This window comes from Ctenocephalides felis, unplaced genomic scaffold (assembly GCF_003426905.1).
Source record: "Ctenocephalides felis isolate EL2017-DRISC unplaced genomic scaffold, ASM342690v1 CF-g0.4_SCAFFOLD_01886, whole genome shotgun sequence".
In the NCBI taxonomy this organism is placed as follows: Eukaryota; Metazoa; Arthropoda; class Insecta; order Siphonaptera; family Pulicidae; genus Ctenocephalides; species Ctenocephalides felis.
In genome coordinates this window covers 65128606-65151135 of record NW_020538040.1, presented here as the reverse complement: position 1 = coordinate 65151135, position 22530 = coordinate 65128606, and the positions used below count along the sequence as shown (strand labels likewise).

The window sequence follows — 22530 nt, the reverse complement described above, 5'->3', positions numbered from 1 at the left end:
ATTAACAGATTTTATACATTTATAAAAAAATCACCATTTTCGGAAAACTCAAATTATCCAAATAAAGTTTTGAAATAGATAAGATTTTATTTATTAATTTTTTTTTCGAATCATTTAACCCTAGAATGGTATCTGCACGCCTCCGAGGCATATATGCAGACAAGAATGAATGGTGGTGGTACTTTTGTTATTAAAATTTTGAAAAAATAAAAAAACTATTTGTTACTAAACTAGAGTTTTATATTTAATGATATCACAAGATAGATTTGATGATATCACAAAGTATACCATTACAAAAGACGAAAAAATCACTTCTTAAGCACAATACCATTCTAGGGTTAATGGATTTTATGTTAACTAACTCTATTTATATAATAATTATTTATTAAATAAAAAGTTTCAAAAATTTTAATTAAGACAAACATTTATAGAAATCAATTTCAACACTCAGTAGCACTATTTTCGGAAATATACATATTGAAGCAATAAGTTAAGTATATCCAACATTTAGGCGGGCTTTAGCATGGTTGTAGTTATCTAGTAATTAGGTACTTACTTGAATGCCGAATAGACCCATGGTTACGCATCCAAGCCAACTGTGCAGACTGTAGAAGTTCGGTAATGGTGGCGTGGCCAGGTTATGGGAGTCCAGGACAGCCAAGAAGCCCACGACTACGCAAGGAATGGCCAGGGCATGGAACACGGTGTGCAGAAGTTTCACGTAGATACGTCGGCAGCAACGACACACCCTGTAGAGCAAGATTGCTGAAAAATAATATACACATTATTAATTTCACATCGACAATAAGCACAATTTAGTACAAGTGCTGAAACTTGTCGAATCAAAAATATTATAGAGATTTGCCAATTAGGTGTTATAGAGTCATTAGACCCTAAAAATTTCAATCACAATTTAGCTGTAAATAAATAACTAATTGTCATCTATTTCTATTTTGTCAATTTATCTATCAACTAATTATAAGTATTTTTATTCCATGAGCAAATCTTGATCATTAACAATATAAGATAATTATTGCATATGTATATTTCGAGATACTACATACGTATTTTGTCAAGGAAAAAAACATTTGAAAAACTGAAACGTTTTAGTTGCAAATGAGTAATGTGCTGCGCCAATTAGTGCTTCAAAATTAAGATTTTAGTATGAAAATGAAATAGCTATTATAATCAGAGGCAAAACGGCAATGATATAAAAATGAAATTGAAATAGAATAGGGCGGGGCTCAAAGGTTTGAATTTGACTTTGAGTAATTATAATGTGAAAACCAAACCAATTATATCATAAGAAATAACACATATCAAACAAACAAATATCTGACTGTGTTCAGTAAAACCCAGCTACTTCATCATTGTAGAAATGTGTGTTTTTAAAGTTTTTCAAAAATTTGTCACCTGGTCCGTTTTACCCCATAGGCGCGTATAATAAGACGGCCATGGGGCAAACAGATCCAATGTCTTATTTTTAATTTTAAAGGGATTTTACGAACTAATGGCTAAAATAATCGACCAATGCAATAAATAATAATTTCATGGGTACATTTGTATGTACAACACTGTATATAACCTTGATCTGATATTTCGTCAAAAATAATCGTCAGCAGAGTTGAAATAACTAGTTAATTTATCTTTTGCAGAATTGTTATTTTTTAACTCGATTTATTTTTATATTTACTATTTTTTATTGTTTACACCTTTGCCAGGGTAGAGGTTAAGATGGTCCATTTTACCCCACCCACGTATATGATTTTATAGAGGTTATATAAAAAACAGTTGAATCTAATTTAAAATTAACTAAACATCTTATAAAACAACTAAATGACGTACACTTAAAAGTTATATATTAAGGTCTCGTAAACTAAACAACAGTGCTCACAACCGAAAAAACTAACAACGAAAAAACTTTTGTTATGGATTTCCGTTTATCGTAATGGATTTTCTAACATTGCCATTTATCTCTCGACTTTCCCTCTACTTTCAAATATTGTTGCTAAAATATTCCTAATTTTACTAGTTTTTGAGATAACGGTAGTAGACCTTTTCACCCGTGTACCTTTAAGCACCACTCTACCTTGTAACTACAATAGATGAACATTATAAAATGATTAGAAAAAAATAAATCATTGTTCATTTTGCATTAAAAATGTAATAATGAAATATCCAGCAACCACAAAAATATAAAAAAGTAATAAATAATAATGCTAAACGACTAGTGTAATTACAGATATTATTGAAAGAAGTTCAAATTATTCAAATTCTCAGTTCGATGAAGAGTCAAACTGAATTTTTAGTACAAAATTGGAACAGTATTAGTGGTATTAGTATCTAATAAAAATCGCTTATATGAGTAGATACATAAGATAGATTTCATGGTCGTTTTATGATTCGTACCGCGTACGAATGATCCCGCGATGCTTGGAAATGCAGTACCTACATATTACCGTTATCACTAATAAACCACGAAACCACATCGACTTAGCTCACGGGGAAAGTATCAGGCGCATACCGATGAGTGAGATTCAGCAGATATCAGTATTGCCCAGATTTCGCTGCCAAGAGTGTTTTCTCAACAAACGATACATATTCTAATGGAAAAGAATATGTTTAGTAGCGACGTGAAGCATCAGTCAACCGACTGTCAATGACAGTTTTTCACAATCCTGGTCTATTGCAATTAATATCCTAAGCAACCAACTCGAGTCCTCTAAAACTGCCAAAAGCTAATTGGTATATATAGCCAAAAGTTTATTTTATAGCTTGATAATTCAAATATATAACTAGTGGTACATGGCATCGTGCCTTAAGGCAAATTGCTGAAACTTCCCGTACCAGAATTAAATATTCGAGGGAAAAAACAGTATTAAATAAATATTGATCGATTATCAATAACAATTGTTTTAAACATTTTCAAATAGATAATTATAATCACTATATATTTTATCGTTCATAAAATATACCGTGACGATCTTATCGCTCAAAACACTTAAGAAAGTTTACATTAGCAAAAGGTGCCGAATGAATCCATCTGAGGATATATTTCTTACGATTAGAATAACGCATTTGAAATATAACATTTTCAAACTAAAATGTGAATTTAAAATTCATATTTGAAGCATAAAACTTTGTATATTTTTGAAAATGGAAACGAAAAAAAAAATTTCTGAAAATTTTCGAAATTTGCTTGAACAAGTAAACTTTAAAAATTAACAATCTTGGTAAGGTTCCCAACAAAATTGATACAAAATAAGCACTTTAAAAAAAATTGATTAAATATCTGATGATTTGATGTGCATATGTCTAATGATCGTTTTTGACCGCCAAATATCATTTTTTTTAGGTTTTCCTCTGTATCTTCGAAACGGCTGGGACTGTCTCCAACAAAAACTAATCAACAGGTCTTCTCGTCAGTAGGAATCGAATGTTTTTTGAATCATTCAAATCGATTGATTCGTGCACCCGAAATGTGGACGAAAAATTGTATCCAAACACACACACACACACACATACGTACACCCATTTTTGCTAAGGTATGCCAACATGTTCAAAAACCTTCAAAACGTGAAGTTATGCAAAAAATTTCATTTTCGATTTTTTGCGATTACTATAACTTATTCTACGGAAAGTTAATAATAGATTTAGTAAATATTTTACTGATTAGAATTGTGAATCATGAATATGACAGGCCGTTAAGGACATCGAAAAGCTTGTTATTATTTTCACAATACTTACAATTACAATACTTAATACAATATTATCAAAATATACATTGAAAGTTTTTTATGGCTGACAATTAGTAAATGTTGAAGTATTAATATATATAGAAATTCGATACCAATAACTTGATGAATGAGGATCACAGCAAAAAACATTACTTAGGGGCCATTCTTGAATAAAATAAAAATGTTAGGGTAAAGCTATGTTACGCGTCTCTATAATCGTATGAGTAGGTACTCACAAAGTGCCAAAAAACTTTGTCTTTGCTGTGCAATCAGACGTATAACACATAAAACGTATGTGCTATCAAAGAGACAACAGAAAGTTGTACTTATGATAATATTGTTATCTGACAATTATGTGTTTCGGAGGTTAGGTTTCATAAGTATGTAAAACGCCTGATCGCACAGCAAGTACTACATAGCTATTTGACAGCTCGTGAGTATCAATTGGTCCCTAAGTCTATCTTTCAATCCATAAAATAACACGTTTCTTTAATGTAAGGGCAAACACATTCGATTTGAAAAATTGTGCATGTTATAGCTATACATATATACATATACATATCTCCGTAAAGTTGTTTTTTCAATTTTAAATGGAAGTGTTAACTATTGAAGTAGAATATACTAAAGTATGTTGAAAATTTCGTAATACTAATATATTGCTTCTAAACGCTTTCTTTTGCAAATATTGTTTATTTTTTTAACAGAATAAGTAATCTATATGCAGTAACAGGCAAAGGTAATCGTATATGAAGAAGAGAAAGGGAATTCGTACTGCCGGAGGTAAATTGTTCCCAAGCTGCTCCACCTATACAAGAACTATGTATGAGAAGCAACGGTATCTTTTGCAAACTATTGATGCCGGAGAAAAGTTTTAAATTGTTAGAATTTTCATATATTCCTCAGTCGTTTATATGTATTTGTCAAAATCATTACTGTGGCATATATTGAAGTTAGTTGTGAATCGGTTTAAGTATCCAAATTGTTAAAAGATTTTCTAACGAAATCAGAAATATGGTTTATGAAATACTAAATTAAATTAATTAAAGATTAGTGGAAATATACTCATATTTCAAGCATATAAAAGTCAATAACTATATTTACTAGAACTTGAGACAAAGACTTCAAAAAGTATCAAACCTGTTTTTGATTTGAATAATTTTATACAAATTTTACTACATATTATAACATCATTATTGAAGAATACCTTCATTTGTAAGAAACACTAAAGATCAATATCACAAAATGTAAAAAGGTTTCATGGCAAAGTGTTAAAACTCTTCACAAAATGCTATCGCTTTTAAAATGTTCATAGTTCTATACGATTCTGTAATGTTTCTTCAATCTTTTATTACGCTACTCTAACTTAATTTTATTATCAACTTAACAACTTGGCTTAAATTTCATTACGCCATCTCTTATTGTGGTACCGAAAAACAATAATAAAGATACATACAGATAAAGTACAATTGAATTTCTAAAATGTGACCCAATTGAACGTCCTATCATTAAATATTTTCCTGTAGAACAAATTATTTTAATTGTTTTATTGTCATCACGTTTTGAAACTTCTGATTATCTTGCTCTAACTTACCATTAGAAAAATTGATGTATTTTCATAATATAGAAAGTTTTAGCACAATCACTTCAATTAAATCAATTTATCTCTTAATGACCTTTATCGGAGTAAAATCATGAAACTGTGTGCAAAACAAAAAAAAACTATTTCAATTATAAGACATTGAGCAGATTGAGAGAATTTACAAACAAATCTCGAACAAATAAATACACGCAAATATGTTTCCTATAAAATGAACCGGTTGAATAGTAACAGAAAAAGCAGAGCAAAGGAGCAATAATCAACGAAACTGAAATTCGTTTATTTTAGTAAACACACGTTACTACACATACTACATCTAGGAATAGATTTAATGTTATAGTTCAGTATTTGATATATCTTGTGTTCTTATTGTATCCAATGACTATTATCATTTTGTGAGGAACTGAGAGAAAATAGAGTAATGATCGGTCGCTAAAAGAAATGAAATAATGAAGAACAAATATGATATCGAATCATTGTTGGAAGTTTATGTATACATTTAAGTTTACAATCGTGCAGTAGTAAACTGTTATTGTTCTCAGGATATAAACACAAATCTCATTTATCCAAGGCTCGTGTTTATTTAAAATGTGATTTTACACGAACAGCCACAACATTGGCAAAAACTTACATACACAAGTTAAAGACAACGTCCAATACGGCGGTTGTATGTTGTAAAGTGACTGATTAGGTTTACTGTAGATATATATATATACACCTAAGTCTGTTTTTACACGGTCTTTTTGTACACGGTTTGATATAACACTGTTTGAAAATTGAATATTTTTTTACACGATTTTATTCCATTTAGCACGATTTGAAATTTTATGTACTTAAATTTCTTTGTCAAATTTAATTTTTGCGAAGTATGTTCATATCACAAAAAAGTACTTACGAAAGAAAAAAGTCTGAAACCATCGATAGTATCGATAGTTTGCGAACACTAGCTTAAAGATTTAAGTGAATTTCCCTTTAGCGCATACAAACAATTTTTACTGATCAAAGCAAATGTGAATAGCACTTTTAGGGGAATTATTATTAAAACAAACATGAATTCTTGTTCTTGAAATTTCTTGTTTTTCACTAATTTTAATAGGTTTTAGAGAGTAGGAACAAATCACCCATTTTTGTATAAGATCAATGTCTTTTTTTACACGTTTTTTTTTACACGGCTTCTTCTGGAACCAATCTCCGTGTAAAAACAGACTTAGGTGTGTATATATATATATATATACATGTATATATATATATATATATACATGTATATATAAAATGCATTTGCCTTCGAGTAAGTTGCGTGAATTTCCCAATGTTGAAAATAATAGAGTTGATTCAGCAGCTTAAATTGAGATCCAGCGAAGATCGGATGATTTCTATTCGAATCTAATCAAAATGCGAATAGTCTTTGGATAGAAACATAATTGGATGAAAAGCCAAGAAATGTTTGCCAATTTAATGATATTTACTCAAACAGATTTAGACATTTAATTATTATTTATTTAGAGAATAAAAATTTAAATGTTTATAACAAAAAAAAATCTTAATTTTGCAAACCTAATAAAATCTTAATTTTGCAAACCTAATAAAATTTATCTTAACTTTCTTTATTTCGAAAGATATGTGACCGCTTTTTCAAATATCTTTGGTGAATGCGCAAAAGAATTTACCTTTATCTTGTAATTAAAAAGTTTTAATTTGTGCAGGATTTTATGCAAAAGTTTCTCATAATTACGAAGAAATCAACTATTATCAGAAACATCAACACAATTTTTACCAGATATTTTTTAAATAAACTTTAAATTTATTATTAAATTATATATATTAAGTAGAAAAAAACGGGTCAGCCAATGTTGATAAAAATTTCAAAATATTACAAACATACTTTTAATAATAAATTACAAAAACCGACCTCACAAACCTTCAGCAAAAATAAGTCATCACGATTCTCAATAGAAATCCATTAATTGAGCTTTTTAAATTTTAAAAGTAAGTTTAGAACTTTCTGCAAAAACTATGATTAGAAATTTTTATTATCTGTCAATTACAGAGAAAGAGCTGAACAGTTCATAACGTTTTTAAACTTATTGCTAGTACCTATTTGGTACACCCATTTTTAAGAAACATAGACAAAGTGCAAAATTTGCATCCAAGTATACAAAGACCCACTTTTCCGAGAATAATTGGACCAAGTAAATTTGGATCAAGTAAACATAAAGTTACAGATTTTCATATACGGACGAACTAGTGGTGCATGGCATCGTGTCTTAAATAAAATCGTGCCTTAAAGCTAATTGCTCGAACTACCCGTATGGTAATAATTTTTTTTTTTTTAAAAAAAAGCTTTCAAATTTTTTGAAAAATTAAAAAAAGATTTTTGAAAATTTTGAAATTTAAAAAAATGACTGAATGATGAATGATGAATGAAATGAAAAAATTGTTTTTTTTCACTTTAATTTTTTTTTTTGAAAACTTTTTAACTTTTTGTAGGGTAAGTTATAGTAACAAAAAAAATCGAAAATGAAAATTTTTATATAATTTTGCATTTCGAAGGTTTCTAAACATTTTGGCAAACCTTAGAAAAATTAGATGAACGTGTGTGTGTGCGGACACAAATTATCGTCAACGATATCGAAAATACAGATGAACCGATTTAAATAATTCTAAAAACATTCGATTCGTATTAATGGGTAGACGTGCTGATTAGTTTTTGGCAAAAACAGGTCCAACCGTTTCGAAGATACAAGGAAAGAAATCTAAAAATGATAATTCAGTTTTTGAGAGAACGGATCGTCCGACTTGAATGATTCGAACAACATTTTATTTGTATTGACAAAACAAAGAACCGATCAAACTTTTGGGATGGCACGTCCAGCGGTTTTGGAGATGCAATAAAAACTAGTTAGTATTGGTATTTAGCCTTGAGGTAAGTTACATGAACCTCCCGATATGTGTAAATTATCGACTTAATCAATAAAAAATAAATTAATTTATGAGTGGATTTATTACACATAATTGAAAACGAACGAAAGAGTATTTTCAAAAAGCAACTTTTCAAGAATCAACAATTATTATATTTGAACCAGTTTCCGTAGAATTTTAATGGTTTAGTATGTTTATTAAGACCAAGTACTATATTGTTATACCGAGTAAATCGTCTAATTTTAATTTTAGCTAACGTCAAAAAAACTACTCATTTTCTCAAATTTTGATGAATTTTTAAAATTAAACTACTTGTCGTAAGGCCGTAATATTACAGTAAGTTCTATAAGACCATTATATATATCGCCGTTGGACAATCAAAAATAATTGTTAAACATATGCGCATCAAATTGTCAGATATTTTATAGAGATTTTAATAATAAGAACTTTATTTATATTTCTATGGGTTCCACACCAATGTTAGTCGATTAGATTATTACGCGGCGCTTACGTCTCTAAAAGAGCTTCACAGCGATCATTTTCGATTTTTTTGCAATGATTATAGCGCACCCCACGAGACGTTAAAAATTACCGAATCAAGTATGATTGATGTCATTTCTAGCCCACGATATAGAAATCCCCGTCCAGCAATGAGTTCGCGCATTCAGTGCGTCATAAGCTCGCGTGTGAATATGTTAATCCGACGTTAATTGAGTAGTAATAAATAAATATCACGAATGCTTACAGAATCCGCTGAAGGTGATGAATCCGGCGACCATGAGAACCGGATGTAGATTGAACTGTTTCTTGGGGTCTTCGGTCCATGCAAACCCATCGCGGTAGTAGAGCACCCAGAAGAGCGTCAGTGCTAACGAACCGACCAGGAGCACGCTGGACAGGACGGTCACCATTGTGTATTCGAACCAATTGCCGCAACCCCAAGCGCCTTCGTCTTCCTCGTAATGACTACGCCTGCAAACAAGATCAATACATTGAATAGGCTGACATCATATAAATTGAATCAAGGAGCATCTTCACGTCAGGCGCACGTCATGTACCCGAGTGGAAATTTGTTACGGCAAGCCCTAACTCAGGTTCGGCCTCTATAGGCCCCTATAGGGCTGTACTCCGGCGTCCGTATTACGGAATTTAGTGCATGGCCCTCATAGGGGCCATATATGGGCGGCCCTAATATGGTAATTTGAATAGGGTCCATAAAAGGCATGCCTGAATTCAGCCCTAACACGGATTGCCCTATAATAATTGAAACGGGCCATATTCGGATGCCCTATTGTACCCCTAATACGTATTGCCCATGATATGATGATACGGTCCGTATTGGAAATTCATTACTAGAGCCCTAATACGGCTTACCCACAGATTATTTAGACAAGCCCTATCTGCATTCTTTATTTGAATCCTACTAGGATTCAATATCAATAGAATCAAAATAGTTTGATTTATTAATATTTTGTAAAAAAAAGGATTATGATGTGTATTATTGATCAATGATTGTCGTTATAGTCTAAAATAAATATAGAAATAAATTACATAATTAATAATAAAGAAGTAATGAATAATAAACAATAAATGAATTATAAAAAATAACTATTAATAAATAATAACAATATGTAATCGGTAACAATATATTTCTTCGTTCTTTCCATAATCTGCATGATACCGTATTCATTATTATCAATATATTATAAATATAATATACGAATTTACGAAAGCTTTATACAACTTTGAACAAAAAATCCAATGGTAATACAAAACCAAAAAGTCTTTTTTTTTTTAATAAAATTAATAAAATCATGAAAGATAGGAAATTACATAAAATTTATTAACAATAAAAATAATTATTGAATCGATTATTATATAACAAGATATTAAAATTATAGCGAATACAATAAAATAATTTTTTAATAAAATAATACTTTTTGTGATTAGAAGTTATTAGGTATATTACTATTTTTCGATTTTGTCATGTGAGACATATAATATATATATATATATATATATATATATATATATATATATATATATATTCCTCACTGAGGAATATATATATATACATATATATCCTCACTTTCCTGTAGTTTCCTCACTGAAATTATATATATATATATATATATATATATATAATAATCATATCGAATGTAATAAGTAGAAATAATAAGATCAATTCTGCGTACGTGAACTGTTTGCATAAGATATAGGACCTTCTTAGAAAATTCGTCCAGCACACATATATCGTATTTATTCATTTTAGAGTCTAGACTATACATGAATATTAACTCATATCGAGTATCGGAAGTGTAACAATCAGAAACAGGATCGATGACCTTTTTCTTATGCGTACTTGGTCTATCTAAAGCAGTGGTCGGGGAACTTTTGGAACCGTTACCCCAAAATGTTTTTGTGCAACTTCTCATTACCCCACAAAAAAATTAACTAAAAGAGCCTATAATTGGAATCTGTTTGCAACATATTTCTGTATAACCTGCCATAACATTGTTACTTCTAAACTACGAAAAAGGCTGAAATAAATGGTTTGAAGGAAACAATAAGTAAAAACTATATTCATTATGAATAAATATATTTTCATGAAAATCCTACTAATCCGCACCATGACGAAATTTTCGAAGAATTTTAAATGTTTCTAATTAGATTATTCTAAATACTGTAACACTGTATAATATTCATAAGATATATATAAGCTGAATTACAAAATTTAAAAAAATTATTTATTCGAAGAATATAAGTGAACTTTAGAACTTTAGCCAGAATTAAAATTAAAATCTGAATTATTGTCGATATACAAAGAAAAATTTTTTGAAAAAAAAATTGAAATATTTTTCTTTGCCAGAAGTAATTGTTTTGTCAACACAAACAGCAAGTTTTTTTAATCATTCAAATCGGATGCTTAGTTCTCTCAAAAACTGCCATTTTTGTACATTTAGCTCTGTATCTTCGAAATGGCTGGACATGCCTTTGCCAAAACCTAATCACTACTTCTCCCAATCATTACAAATTGAATGTTTTTTGGATCATTCATATGGGATACTCCGTTCTCTTAAAAATTCGATATCTATTTTCTGCACTCTTTACTCCGTATCTCCGTAACGGCTGGACCTGCCTTTGTCAAATACTAGTCAGCATATCTCCTTATCCATAGGAACCGAATGTTGAATGAACCATTCAAATCGGTTCATCCGTGCGCTCGAAAATGTGAACGAAAAATGCGGACACACAAAACACACACAAACACACATTTTTTCTTAGGTATGGCGTTGCAAATTGGCGTTGCACAATTTCTTCAAAATTTCATGTCTGCTAAATATGCGAGATATGCAACTCCGGAAGAGTTTTTAAAATTTTCAGCAAGAATATTTTTTTGAGAAACCATAGAGATTTCAGCTTCATTTTTAAGAGTCCATACTCAATTTAAAATATTTCCGCGATAGAGCCACCTTACTTCTGTATAATAAAGAAGGTAAGTCTCAGCTTCACCATCCTGACATAATTCACAAAATAGCCGCGTATTTAGTGCATGTCCCTTGATAAAATTTATAATCTTGATAACATGATGAGTGTGGGTTATTTTCCCTTACAAAAGCTGAAAAACCATAAATATGACCCATCATAGATGGAGCTTAATCCAAAGACACCAAACTGCAATTTCCCCATTTTAATCTTTGCGCTTTGAAGTATTCGTTTACTTTATTATAAATATCAATTTCATGACATCTGAACTCGAGAAGAAAACAAAACAGCAATTTCTTTTCAAAATTATCTGCACCTTTATAGCAAACATATACCAGTTGTGAATTATAGCAAAATATTTAGTTTGTTTTAATGCAAAAACTTCACATTTTTTGCTAATGCAGAGATTCATTTCGGTAGTAAGTTTTACTGAAGCTGATTTAAACCAAGCAAGATATTTAACTTGTTTTAGTGCGAAAACTACTTATTCCTTCACATTTTCTGCTAATGCAGAAATTCTTTCCGATAGTAGGTTTTACTGAAGCTGATTTAGTGTTTTGCAAATATATACTTTTTACCCCCAAAAATTTCACTTTTACCCCATTTGGGGTAATTCACCCCGGTTCCCCGACCACTGATCTAAAGCATAGGACCTTGACATAGGACAAGTAGAAAAACTGAAATAAATTTACATAATTTTACTTCAATAATAAATATCAAAAGTTTTACATTTCATTTTAACATATTCTAAATACTGCTAAACATTAACATCGAATGAAATAGAGTGGGCAAGAGTAAGAAAGATCGGCGCTATGTCACACGTTAACTTTATAGATGCCGCCGTTAAGCAGATTGTGAACAAGAACAATATACATTTATGATTGCTCATATAATACGAATAGGCAACAAACATTTTGTCAAATATTATTTCGAACAATTTTTTTATGTGGACAGAAATACTGATATTAGTTCAAATAGATCTAATATTGAAGTTCTACGTAAAAAAATTAATAGTACATTAATTTTTTTATTCGACGACCCATAAAAATTTATATATATATATATATATATATATATATATATATATATATATATATATATATATATATATATTATATGTCTCACATGACAAAATCGAAAAATAGTAATATACCTAATAACTTCTAATCACAAAAAGTATTATTTTTATTAAAAAATTATTTTATTGTATTCGCTATAATTTTAATATCTTGTTATATAATCGATTCAATAATTATTTTTATTGTTAATAGATTTTATGTAATTTCCTATCTTTCATGATTTTATTAATTTTATTAAAAAAAACACTTTTTGGTTTTGTATTACCATTAGATATTTTGTTCAAAGTTGTATAAAGCTTTCGTAAATTCGTATATTATATTTATAATATATTGATAATAATGAATACGGTATCATGCAGATTATGGAAAAAACGAATCATCCGAACGAAATTTCTAAAAATAAGAAAAGGTTCTATATGTCGTATACGCAGTTCACGTATATATATATATATATATATATATATATATATATATATATTAATTTTTTATAATTTAGATGTTGAAATATGTGATATTCAGTTTTCAGGGCAATACATCAATTAAAAAATATTTTTTAATTGATGTATTGCCCTGAAAACTGAATATCATATATATATATATATATATATATATATATATATATATATATATATACAGGGCCGGTCCTGGGGTCCTTGGCGCCCGCATGCATTTTTTTTTCTAGCGCCCCCCCCCCCCCTATTAATCTTCACCGTTTTAACAGTTTATCATTAAAATTATATGAATATTTATAATTTTTTTAAAAACTAATTTTTAATTAATCTGGATTTAGTACACAAAAAAATAGACATAATCTAGAAGGGTATAAAATATATTGATTTTAAATTTATTTATTATTATCGATATCAATAAATAAAACAATCCCTGTCATAATTTTACATTTTAGTAATATTCAATATGTAGTAAATTGGTTGAGGATGTAAGTTCGACTACCATAGCAGAAGAATTAATATTTTTGTTAGATTTAAGTTATAGAATTTAAGAAATGTATTTCAGAAATAGTGTTTATTATTTTGATATCAAGATCTTTATATCAAAATAATAAATACTATTTCTGAAATGCATTTCTTAAATTCTATAATTTTAATTTAACAAAAATATTAAGTGAAATAAATAAATAAATTTTTAATTATTCTGAATTTAGTGCAAAATAATTAGATATAATCTAAAAGCGTAAGAAATATATTGATTTTAAATTTATTTAGACAATCGAAGCGATTCTGGGGTTGATTATAATCAAGTATTTTGAAATTTTCAATTATTTTTAACGTATGTGCAATATTAATATTTAAAAAAACTAGCATTTAATTTTCAAACATAACACTCGTATTTCATGTTGTATTTTTTAAATTTTAATTTAATTTAATTTTTCATCATTTACAATATCCAAAATTGCGTTGTAAACTTCTCCTTATTGATATCGTAAGAGCCGTCATATCCAGAGTATCAGCTTGTTGTTTTAAAGTAAAATTTTTAACGTATTTTAGAAGTATTGTTCAAAAATCAGTAAATAATGCAAAGAAATTACACATTTCTTGAACAATATTGAAAAAAAAAACTTATTATATTTGATATGTATTATTTCTGTATAGTTAATAATTATTAGATTTAGAGTATGGACACCACTAGGTATAAAACTAGCCTTAAGATTTTCGTTCCAAAGTAAATTTTGCTTCCATTTTTCATATTTGTTCCACGCATGTCTTCAACATTCAAAGTTCAACAGATGCGAAACATTTGCAACAAAAGCAAAAGTTACGATTCAATTTGTCGAAATAAAGAAGTCATTTTCTAAGCACTGACTCACCATTTTTTATAATTTGCTTATATTTTCTAACAAGTCCCGATTCAACTAAATCAGCTCGCAATTTTCCGTCAATAATGCCCCACAATTAATTTAATCTTTCGCAGGTTTGCGCCTATGGGATTAAACACTAGATAATTTCTTTCTCGATTCCACGGTAACTTCAAACAAAGAAAAAATTGAATGAGTAGATTAAGCAATAAACAGAGCTGTTATTTACTAATTTGCAGAATTATTAATCAGTTAATTGTTTCTACTGATCTCACATTTGCAAAATAAATATGCTTTTTGTTTCTCCGTATCCCTGGTTAAGTTAGATTGTTTATTATAATTTATTAAGTATTCTAGATTTTAAATAAATAATTTTTAGATTTTATATAAAAAAATATAAATATTATATTATAAATTTCATTTCCGAAACTCGTTTTGGCGCCCCCTAAGGCTTGCGCCCGCATTTTTCGCATGCATCGCATGCAAGGCAGGACCGGCCCTGTATATATATATATAAGTATATATTGAATGCAGAGAAAGAGATCATCATCGCGCCGTTGCATATGATATTATATAAACCATTGATTGATAATATGGAATACGATCGAGGCACCAATACATGTATGTAAGAACTTCATCTTCTATCAAAGAGGACCATTGTTAGTTTTTTAGTTAATTACTGAATGCCAAGCTAAGCGGTCGTTATGTGTTTAATAGGAAGTGCGAAAATTACGAAATATTATTACGATATATTTTTATTTGTTTTAAAAGAACAGTCGTGTAATTATCGTTTAATAATCAGTGGAAAAGTAGTGTATTGTGTTGTTTTATTTCCCAATGATACAAGTGAAAATAGAGTATCGATGTAGTGCCGGTGGATTGGTTGATATATAATGAAGGATAAGATAAATTCGAATGCTCATTTTTAAATAATTATGAGCTATCGGGAGAAAATTTACTTCTTCTTCAAGATTTGGTGAAGCGTCGGGCGGCACCAGCATCGGTTAATTGGAGTCTTCATGAGGTGGATGTACGAGATTACGCGAGTAAGTATTATTGATCAACTACGTATTGTGTATTTTGTTATATACACACAAACACACACACACACACACACACATATATATATATATATATATATATATATATATATATATATAAACATATCTTTGATTTGAGTTGTAATTTCAGATACATATTAAATTGCCTTGGAAAAGTTAAAAATATTGCAACAAAAGGAATATGCGTTTTCTACGGACAATGAAGAAACCATAAACAGAAGGCAAGATGTTCTGAAAAAACAATACCGCTTGAATAAAGGGCGTTTTGTAAATCAGAATAACGTCGATCAGCAGTTGTCGGAATGTAACATAAATTTAGGCAATAAGTCGCGCAATGCTTCAAGTAAGTGTATTCTTGTTAACAATTTATCGTGTATTTTTCTTTTTATTATTATCGAATAATTTAATTTTAATTTTTAGTTTTTATTTTTTTAGTGTTTAATGTCTTAAAGACAGTGAACTTGTGAAGTGTTTATATGGTAGGTATTATTCACACAGTACACATAGATGATTTTATTATTTATGGCTATACATTTTGTTACAGGTATAATGACAACTGAATCAATTAAAAATCCGCAGTTGAGCCCTGTTAAAGAGCAAGCATTTAACCAAGCCCTTGGGAAGGTTATAAATTATTCCCGTGATTGGGAGAATGGGAGAGATCATAGGCGGACCAATAAAACCTAATTAACATTTGTTATTTATTGTTATTATATATTAAAATATTGTTATCAAAAGAATTAATGAAAAAAATTTAGCATATGCATTTTTTTATGGGCCATGCCAATTATTATTTTCAGGGCCACATCAAATATATTTTTCAGGGCCATATCAAATATATTTTTCAGGACCATATTAAATATATTTTTCAGGACCATATCACATATTATTTTCAGGGCCGCATCAAATATATTTTTCAGGGCCATATCAAATATATTTTTCAGGGCCATATCACATATTATTTTCAGGGCCATATGCTTATTTTAAGTTAAGGGCCAAGTTCGATATTTTTATAGGGGCCATTTCATATTTTCGATTAGGGCCCGGAACAGTTTGCCCAACACAGACCTTATCCGGCAAGGCGTTACATATCGCATAGGGGCCAAGTACGGTTGCCGCACTGGGACCCTACTTAATTTAGGGCAGCCCTGATCCGCGCCATACTTCAATTTCCAGTCGGGTAATGAGAATGACCAAGCGAAGTTAATTTTAGCGCGTTGTAAAATCCAATACATTAATAATATGTCGTAATAAATTGTACTAAAAATTTGGTGAAATTAAATAGGTAAATAATAAATATTATAATTACTTCATATTGATATTGGTCAGATAGTTTTTTTTCTTTATTGCTTAAACAATTCAGAACGTGAAGCAGTTAGAAAACCAGCAATTTTTTAAAATCATATGGCATTCTTAAAATCTTTTAATTACTTTTAGTGCAGCTACTGAACATGTTTAGATATATATTTTTTTAAAATTAATATAATAAAGCAAACACACACGCACACACACACACATATATATATATGATTTATTTTTTATTTTTTATTTTTTTGTTATTTATTTATATATATACATTATTTTCATATCTCAGTCAGAGGTGTCTGGTATGAGAGATTATGAAAAACAGTTTTCATATTTTATATATACATTTCATTTGACTATAATATCTATTTCATTTTTTACTTCAGTTTTTACTCGGATTACTTTTTATATAGTTTGAAAAATTAAATTATCTTCAGTATTTGTTGCTAAAATGATTTAAGGTTGTAACGTAAACTATGGCTTGAGAAGATCTTAAATATTACATTTTACGCTCACTGCTCAAACCACTATTTTGTAAATTATAAGTTAAGTTTCCAAGAACGACGCATGACACAAACAAAATTCTAGTAAAATTTGTGAGATAGTGTAATCCTATCTAGTCCAGTCATTATAGTAAGTTCACCTCGCAATTCGAGATACCAGGCTGTAAGTCTGTAAATACTTGTATATTGACACCCTAAAGCTGTCTCAAAACCTACACATAGTATCGATATGTAGGTTTTGAGACAACTTTTAGGGTGTCAAGGAACAAGTATTTACAGACTTACAGCTGGGTATCTCGAATTCCGAGATTCTTACATAATTTAAGCTTAAATGACTGGACTAATCATGTCGCATATACTTTTATAATGCGAAATAAAAAATCTAGAAAACTAAGCATTTATAATGAAAATTAATAAGAAAAACTATATTGTGTTATAGAAGGTGACCATATTTTTCGTGTCAAAACCGAGATGACAATTTTTAGTTGTGTTAATCTGAGGGGGAGGAAGTACCTTGATGAAAAATAAGGAATATTATTGAAAGATGTAATAAAAATCCATTTTTGTATGAATATAATTTTTTAAATAATAATTACTGACGTTTAGTAAGAACTTTATTATTAGATTATATGTTACACTGTATCTTATATTCTTCTATCTATTTTATTCAAAGCTTTCAAGGAAGAAAAAATTATCACTTGTGCCAAGTAGTGAAAAAGTTTATTTTCATAGTTTTTGCTATTGATAATTGAGAGGCTATTTTAAGCCGCCTTTTAAATGTTGAATTTAGCGATTTTCCAGTTCAAGACGTATTGTTTCATATAAGCCAGCGGGTTCCAACCCGAGGGTGCACATCCTCAGGAGGGCGCCAGGCTGTTCTAAGAGGAGCGCGTACATTTTTTTCCAGAATACTATTTTCAAAAATAACAATGAAACTAGTTGGTTTGGTATTTAGCTTTGAGGCAAGTTACATGAACTTCCCGATATATTTAAATAATCGACTTAATCAATAAAAAATAAATTAATTTATGAGTCATTAAAAGTATTCCGAGTGGATTTATTACACATAATTGAAAACGAACGAACACTTTGACTCGGAGTATTTTCTAAAAGCAAGTTTTCAAAAATCAATAATTTTTATAATTGAACCCGTTTTCAGGACTTTAATGGTTTAATATGTTCAAGACCAAGTACCTTATCATTATACCAAGTAATAAGTCTAATTTTAATTTTAACAAATGTCAAAAGAGCTACTCATTTTCTCAAACTTTGATGAACATGGTATATATCGCTAAAAAAAATTCCATAAAAATCGGCTTAAATTTTTTTTTCAACAGTTTATTACAAGAAAACGGCTCGGTAGATTTTCACCTAAAACTAATCAGTATCATTCCCAACTAATATCTTTCGAACAGTTTTTGATTTTTTAAAATCGGTTCGGTAGGATGAGCTTAAATGTGGACGAAAAGTTTAACACTTTTCTTCAAATTACAAAGAAACGGCTTGGCAGATCGTCACATAAAACTGACAAACGATAGTCCTCAGCGAAATACATCAAATGGCTTTTAAATTTCTGAAATCGGTTCAGGTGCTTTTGAGAAAACGTCGATCAAAAGTCTAATTTTGACAAATGTCAAAAAAACGATTAAAGCTAAACGAGTTGTCGTAGGGCCGTAATATTTTAGTATGACCTAGAAAACTATGGTATCTACCGTTAAAAAAAATCATAAAAATCGTCGAATTTTTTTTTTTAAAAACGTTATTACAAGAAAACGGCCTGGCCGATCTTTACCAAAAACTAATCAGCACGATTCCCAACCAATATCTATCGAATGGTTTTTGAATTTTCAGAATCGATTCAGAATTGTGGGCTAAAACGTGGACGAAAAATTTTTCACTTTTCTGCAATTTACAGAGAAACGGCCCGGCCGATCGCCGCACAAAACTCAGAGGCGATAGTCCTCATCGAGATACATCAAATGGCTTTTAAATTTTTGAAATCGGTCCAGCCGTTTTGAAGAAAACGTCGATTTACGGTAAAAAATCTGTTCACACACACACACACATAATTTTTCCAAATTTGGTCTCATTCGATTCAGAATGGCTTGAAACGTCGAGAAAACATAAAATTAGCGAATCGGATTTTTTGATGAAAACAAACTTCTTCGGGAAGTTAATAATATTCAAAAATAAACAAAAAATAATTAGTTTTCATTCATATTTTTACATAATATTGCATGTTACTTTTAGTCTGATGATATCAGTGGAGTATTTATAAAATTAAATTGTTGAAAAAATTAAGGGAGGCGCAAGAATTCTTTTCATTAGAGCAGATCTAACTAAAAGAAATCGTGTCCATTGTTACAGCAATAAGTGTAAAATATCATATTTTATCCTCGCATTAAAAGCGACAAACAGCAAAAAGTGCGGAAATGTTTTCCGTTTTAATCGATTTATATTTCTTGATACTACGACATACGCGAATAGAATAACAAATTGTAAAAAACATGCGCATATTACAATGATAATAGTACAATCATTAAAACCTGGCAACAATCCAATATTTATTAGAGTATAGTTGTTTATTATTCAATCCTGGTAATAATGGACAGCAATCTCTCGTAAATTCTAGAGTTTCTTGGGCTCGTTTCGAAAGGGTGGCCGGAGATATATCAATCTGAACCCGACTGGAGATCCCTCATGGGATGCGAATACAATCCGGGATTCCGAGCAATAGACCGTACTATTTACTATAACAGCAGGCTATAATTTACTGCACGATTATTACTTATGTTTATTACCACAGAACAAAACGTTTCTATTTTATGCGATAGTAATGATAAAAAAAGCTATTTATGTCATTGCTCATCCTGACTCACTTTCGATCGATTAGAAATTGATTTATGAGCAATACCCTGAAGTAAGGCGACGCAAACAACATGTTAACAGAAATAAAGATTACCAAATTAACAAACAAACAAATTATGATTATCTAACAACAAATTCATATTTGAGACGAGACGTAAAATTATAAAATTACTGGTATTAGTAGAAAAAACACAAAAATTTCAAAAATTTAAAAGTGTGGCATTGCAAAATTATTATGCACTTCACAAATATCATTCATTAGCTTTATAAAAACAGGATATCGATAGCTTACAAATGTGAAACAATTTTATTTTTTTTATTTCTTTACCTTTAATAAAAGGAATTATTCGAAAAATAAAGCATAAAAATTTGTAAAAATATACAAAATTTCATAATGCAAAAATTATTTAAAATGAACACCAGAAAATAATACCGTTTCGTAATATCTCAATCATCAATTCACCAATCAAAATAATATTATACTAAACAGGTTTGATCACATTTCACATTTGAATAAAAAAACTATTCATAATTCGCCATTATTACAATCCATTAATTAAAATCAACATTGTAATTTAGATAATGTTACAATAAACTCAAAAGCATTTGAATATACATACGCTAATTCTCGCAACACTATTCGATTTAAATTTGTTTTATGGACTACATTTGAAATAATTATTTTGCGCATACGATGAATGAACATCATTGTGCAATTATTTATGAGATGATTTAATAGATAATTAATCATGCGATAATTATTAATAATTAGTTTATATTTATATGCGGAATATCATAGCGAAATAAATAATGTAATAAGTAATGTGCAGTGATGTCGGATACAAAAATATCCATTACACATGATATTTACAATGCGTTTATATATATATATATATATATATATATATATGCGTTTATATATATATATATATATATATATATATATGCGTTTATATATATATATATATATATATATATATATATATATATATATTAGGGTGATCCTTAATATGCACATTTTAGAACTTTATTGCTCCCAGGGGTTTAAATGCTTCCAAATTAGTAAAAAAAATTGTTTAAAAGTTTTAGCTCTTAATATTAACTTTTAGATAGTGCGCAATTCAATCAAAGCTTCGTATGGAAATAGCATGGAAAAAATTTTGAAAATTAAAAAAAAAAATTTAGGTATAACTTAACGAAAAATGAATTAAAAGTGAAAATTCGTGTCACTTTTTTATTGAAAATTCGACGCTCTGCAAAATTTTTGAAAATTTTTTCATGCTATTTCCATACAAAACTTTGATTGAATTGTGCTCTATCTAAAAGACAATATTAAGAGTTAAAACTTTCAGAGAATTGCTTTTTATCAATTTGGAACCATTTGAGCCTTTGAAAGAAAGGAAATTAGAAAATGTCTACATTAAGGACTACCCTAATATATATATATATATATATATATATATATATATATATATATATATACATATTAATAATAAAACTGTCAATAATTGTGGCTCAATTAGTTATTGCAGTTGTAATGAATTTTAACTATATTTTGAGAGTACGAACTATTCGATGCATCCGAGACAAAGTCAGAGTATGTATTTAAGTGTCAATTACATACATTGTATTTATTATTATTAATGTTTTTCTAATACTTATTCTTCAATTTAATTGTATGTAAAAATAAGTGATATTCAAAATCTCTTCCATTTTTTCTGATGTTATCCAAACCTTTCAAGATTTTATTTCTATAAATAATACGTACGTGTATTCATGTATGTACGTTAGGGAATACATCGTGCATATTTTCAATTCAATGAATAATATTTTTCAGCTTTCTCGCATTTTAAACCAAAAATTCATATTTATTTCGAGACTCAACGTAATACCATCCCTTTTGCGTTCAAAAATTTATATTTCACCCGGTACACTATAAAACCGTCTCCGTTTCTTGAAGTTTTGCAATATATACGTTCTCTTAAAATTGATACTGTTATTTCAATTAACAAAAATTTTCAAAAATTAATTAACTTTGATAAATGTCAAATGTCATTATTAAAATCGAGATAATTAGAAAAGAGTCATTCTTATATTGATATAAAGATCCACGATAGAGACAAATCAAAAATATATTCAACTGCGCTTTTGCAATATATCAC

General features: G+C 29.0%; 2 protein-coding genes and 1 long non-coding RNA gene across 4 annotated transcripts in view; 2 read left to right on the top strand and 1 right to left on the bottom strand.

The window, feature by feature from the left end:
• LOC113377288 (cytochrome b reductase 1-like) overlaps nt 1-22530 on the top strand; it is a 129713-nt gene that overhangs the window by 51017 nt on the left and 56166 nt on the right. The window lies entirely within an intron of this gene.
• LOC113378207 (cytochrome b reductase 1-like) lies at nt 545-10688 on the bottom strand. Its single transcript, XM_026618737.1, has 3 exons — nt 10540-10688; nt 8999-9225; nt 545-765 (listed from the first exon to the last, which is right to left on the bottom strand). The coding sequence occupies exons 1-3, from the start codon at nt 10686-10688 to the stop codon at nt 545-547; spliced, it is 597 nt and encodes a 198-aa protein (XP_026474522.1).
• LOC113377289 lies at nt 15649-16278 on the top strand. The gene is made up of 4 exons (XR_003367099.1): nt 15649-15677; nt 15823-16035; nt 16128-16171; nt 16237-16278. It is a non-coding gene; the product is annotated as an uncharacterized LOC113377289 (long non-coding RNA).

Bases quoted from the DNA above. Each gene is read 5' to 3' on its own strand.
- LOC113378207 (XM_026618737.1), bottom strand. From the start codon at position 10,688: ATGAGAAGTTGCACAAAAACATTTTGGGGTAACGGTTCCAAAAGTTCC. The intron at 9,226-10,539 runs GTATAGTCTAGA...TCTTGTTTGCAG, and splicing joins CGATATGAGTTAATATTCAT to GCGTAGTCATTACGAGGAAG. The intron at 766-8,998 runs GTAAGCATTCGT...ATTATTTTTCAG, and splicing joins CATCACCTTCAGCGGATTCT to CAATCTTGCTCTACAGGGTG.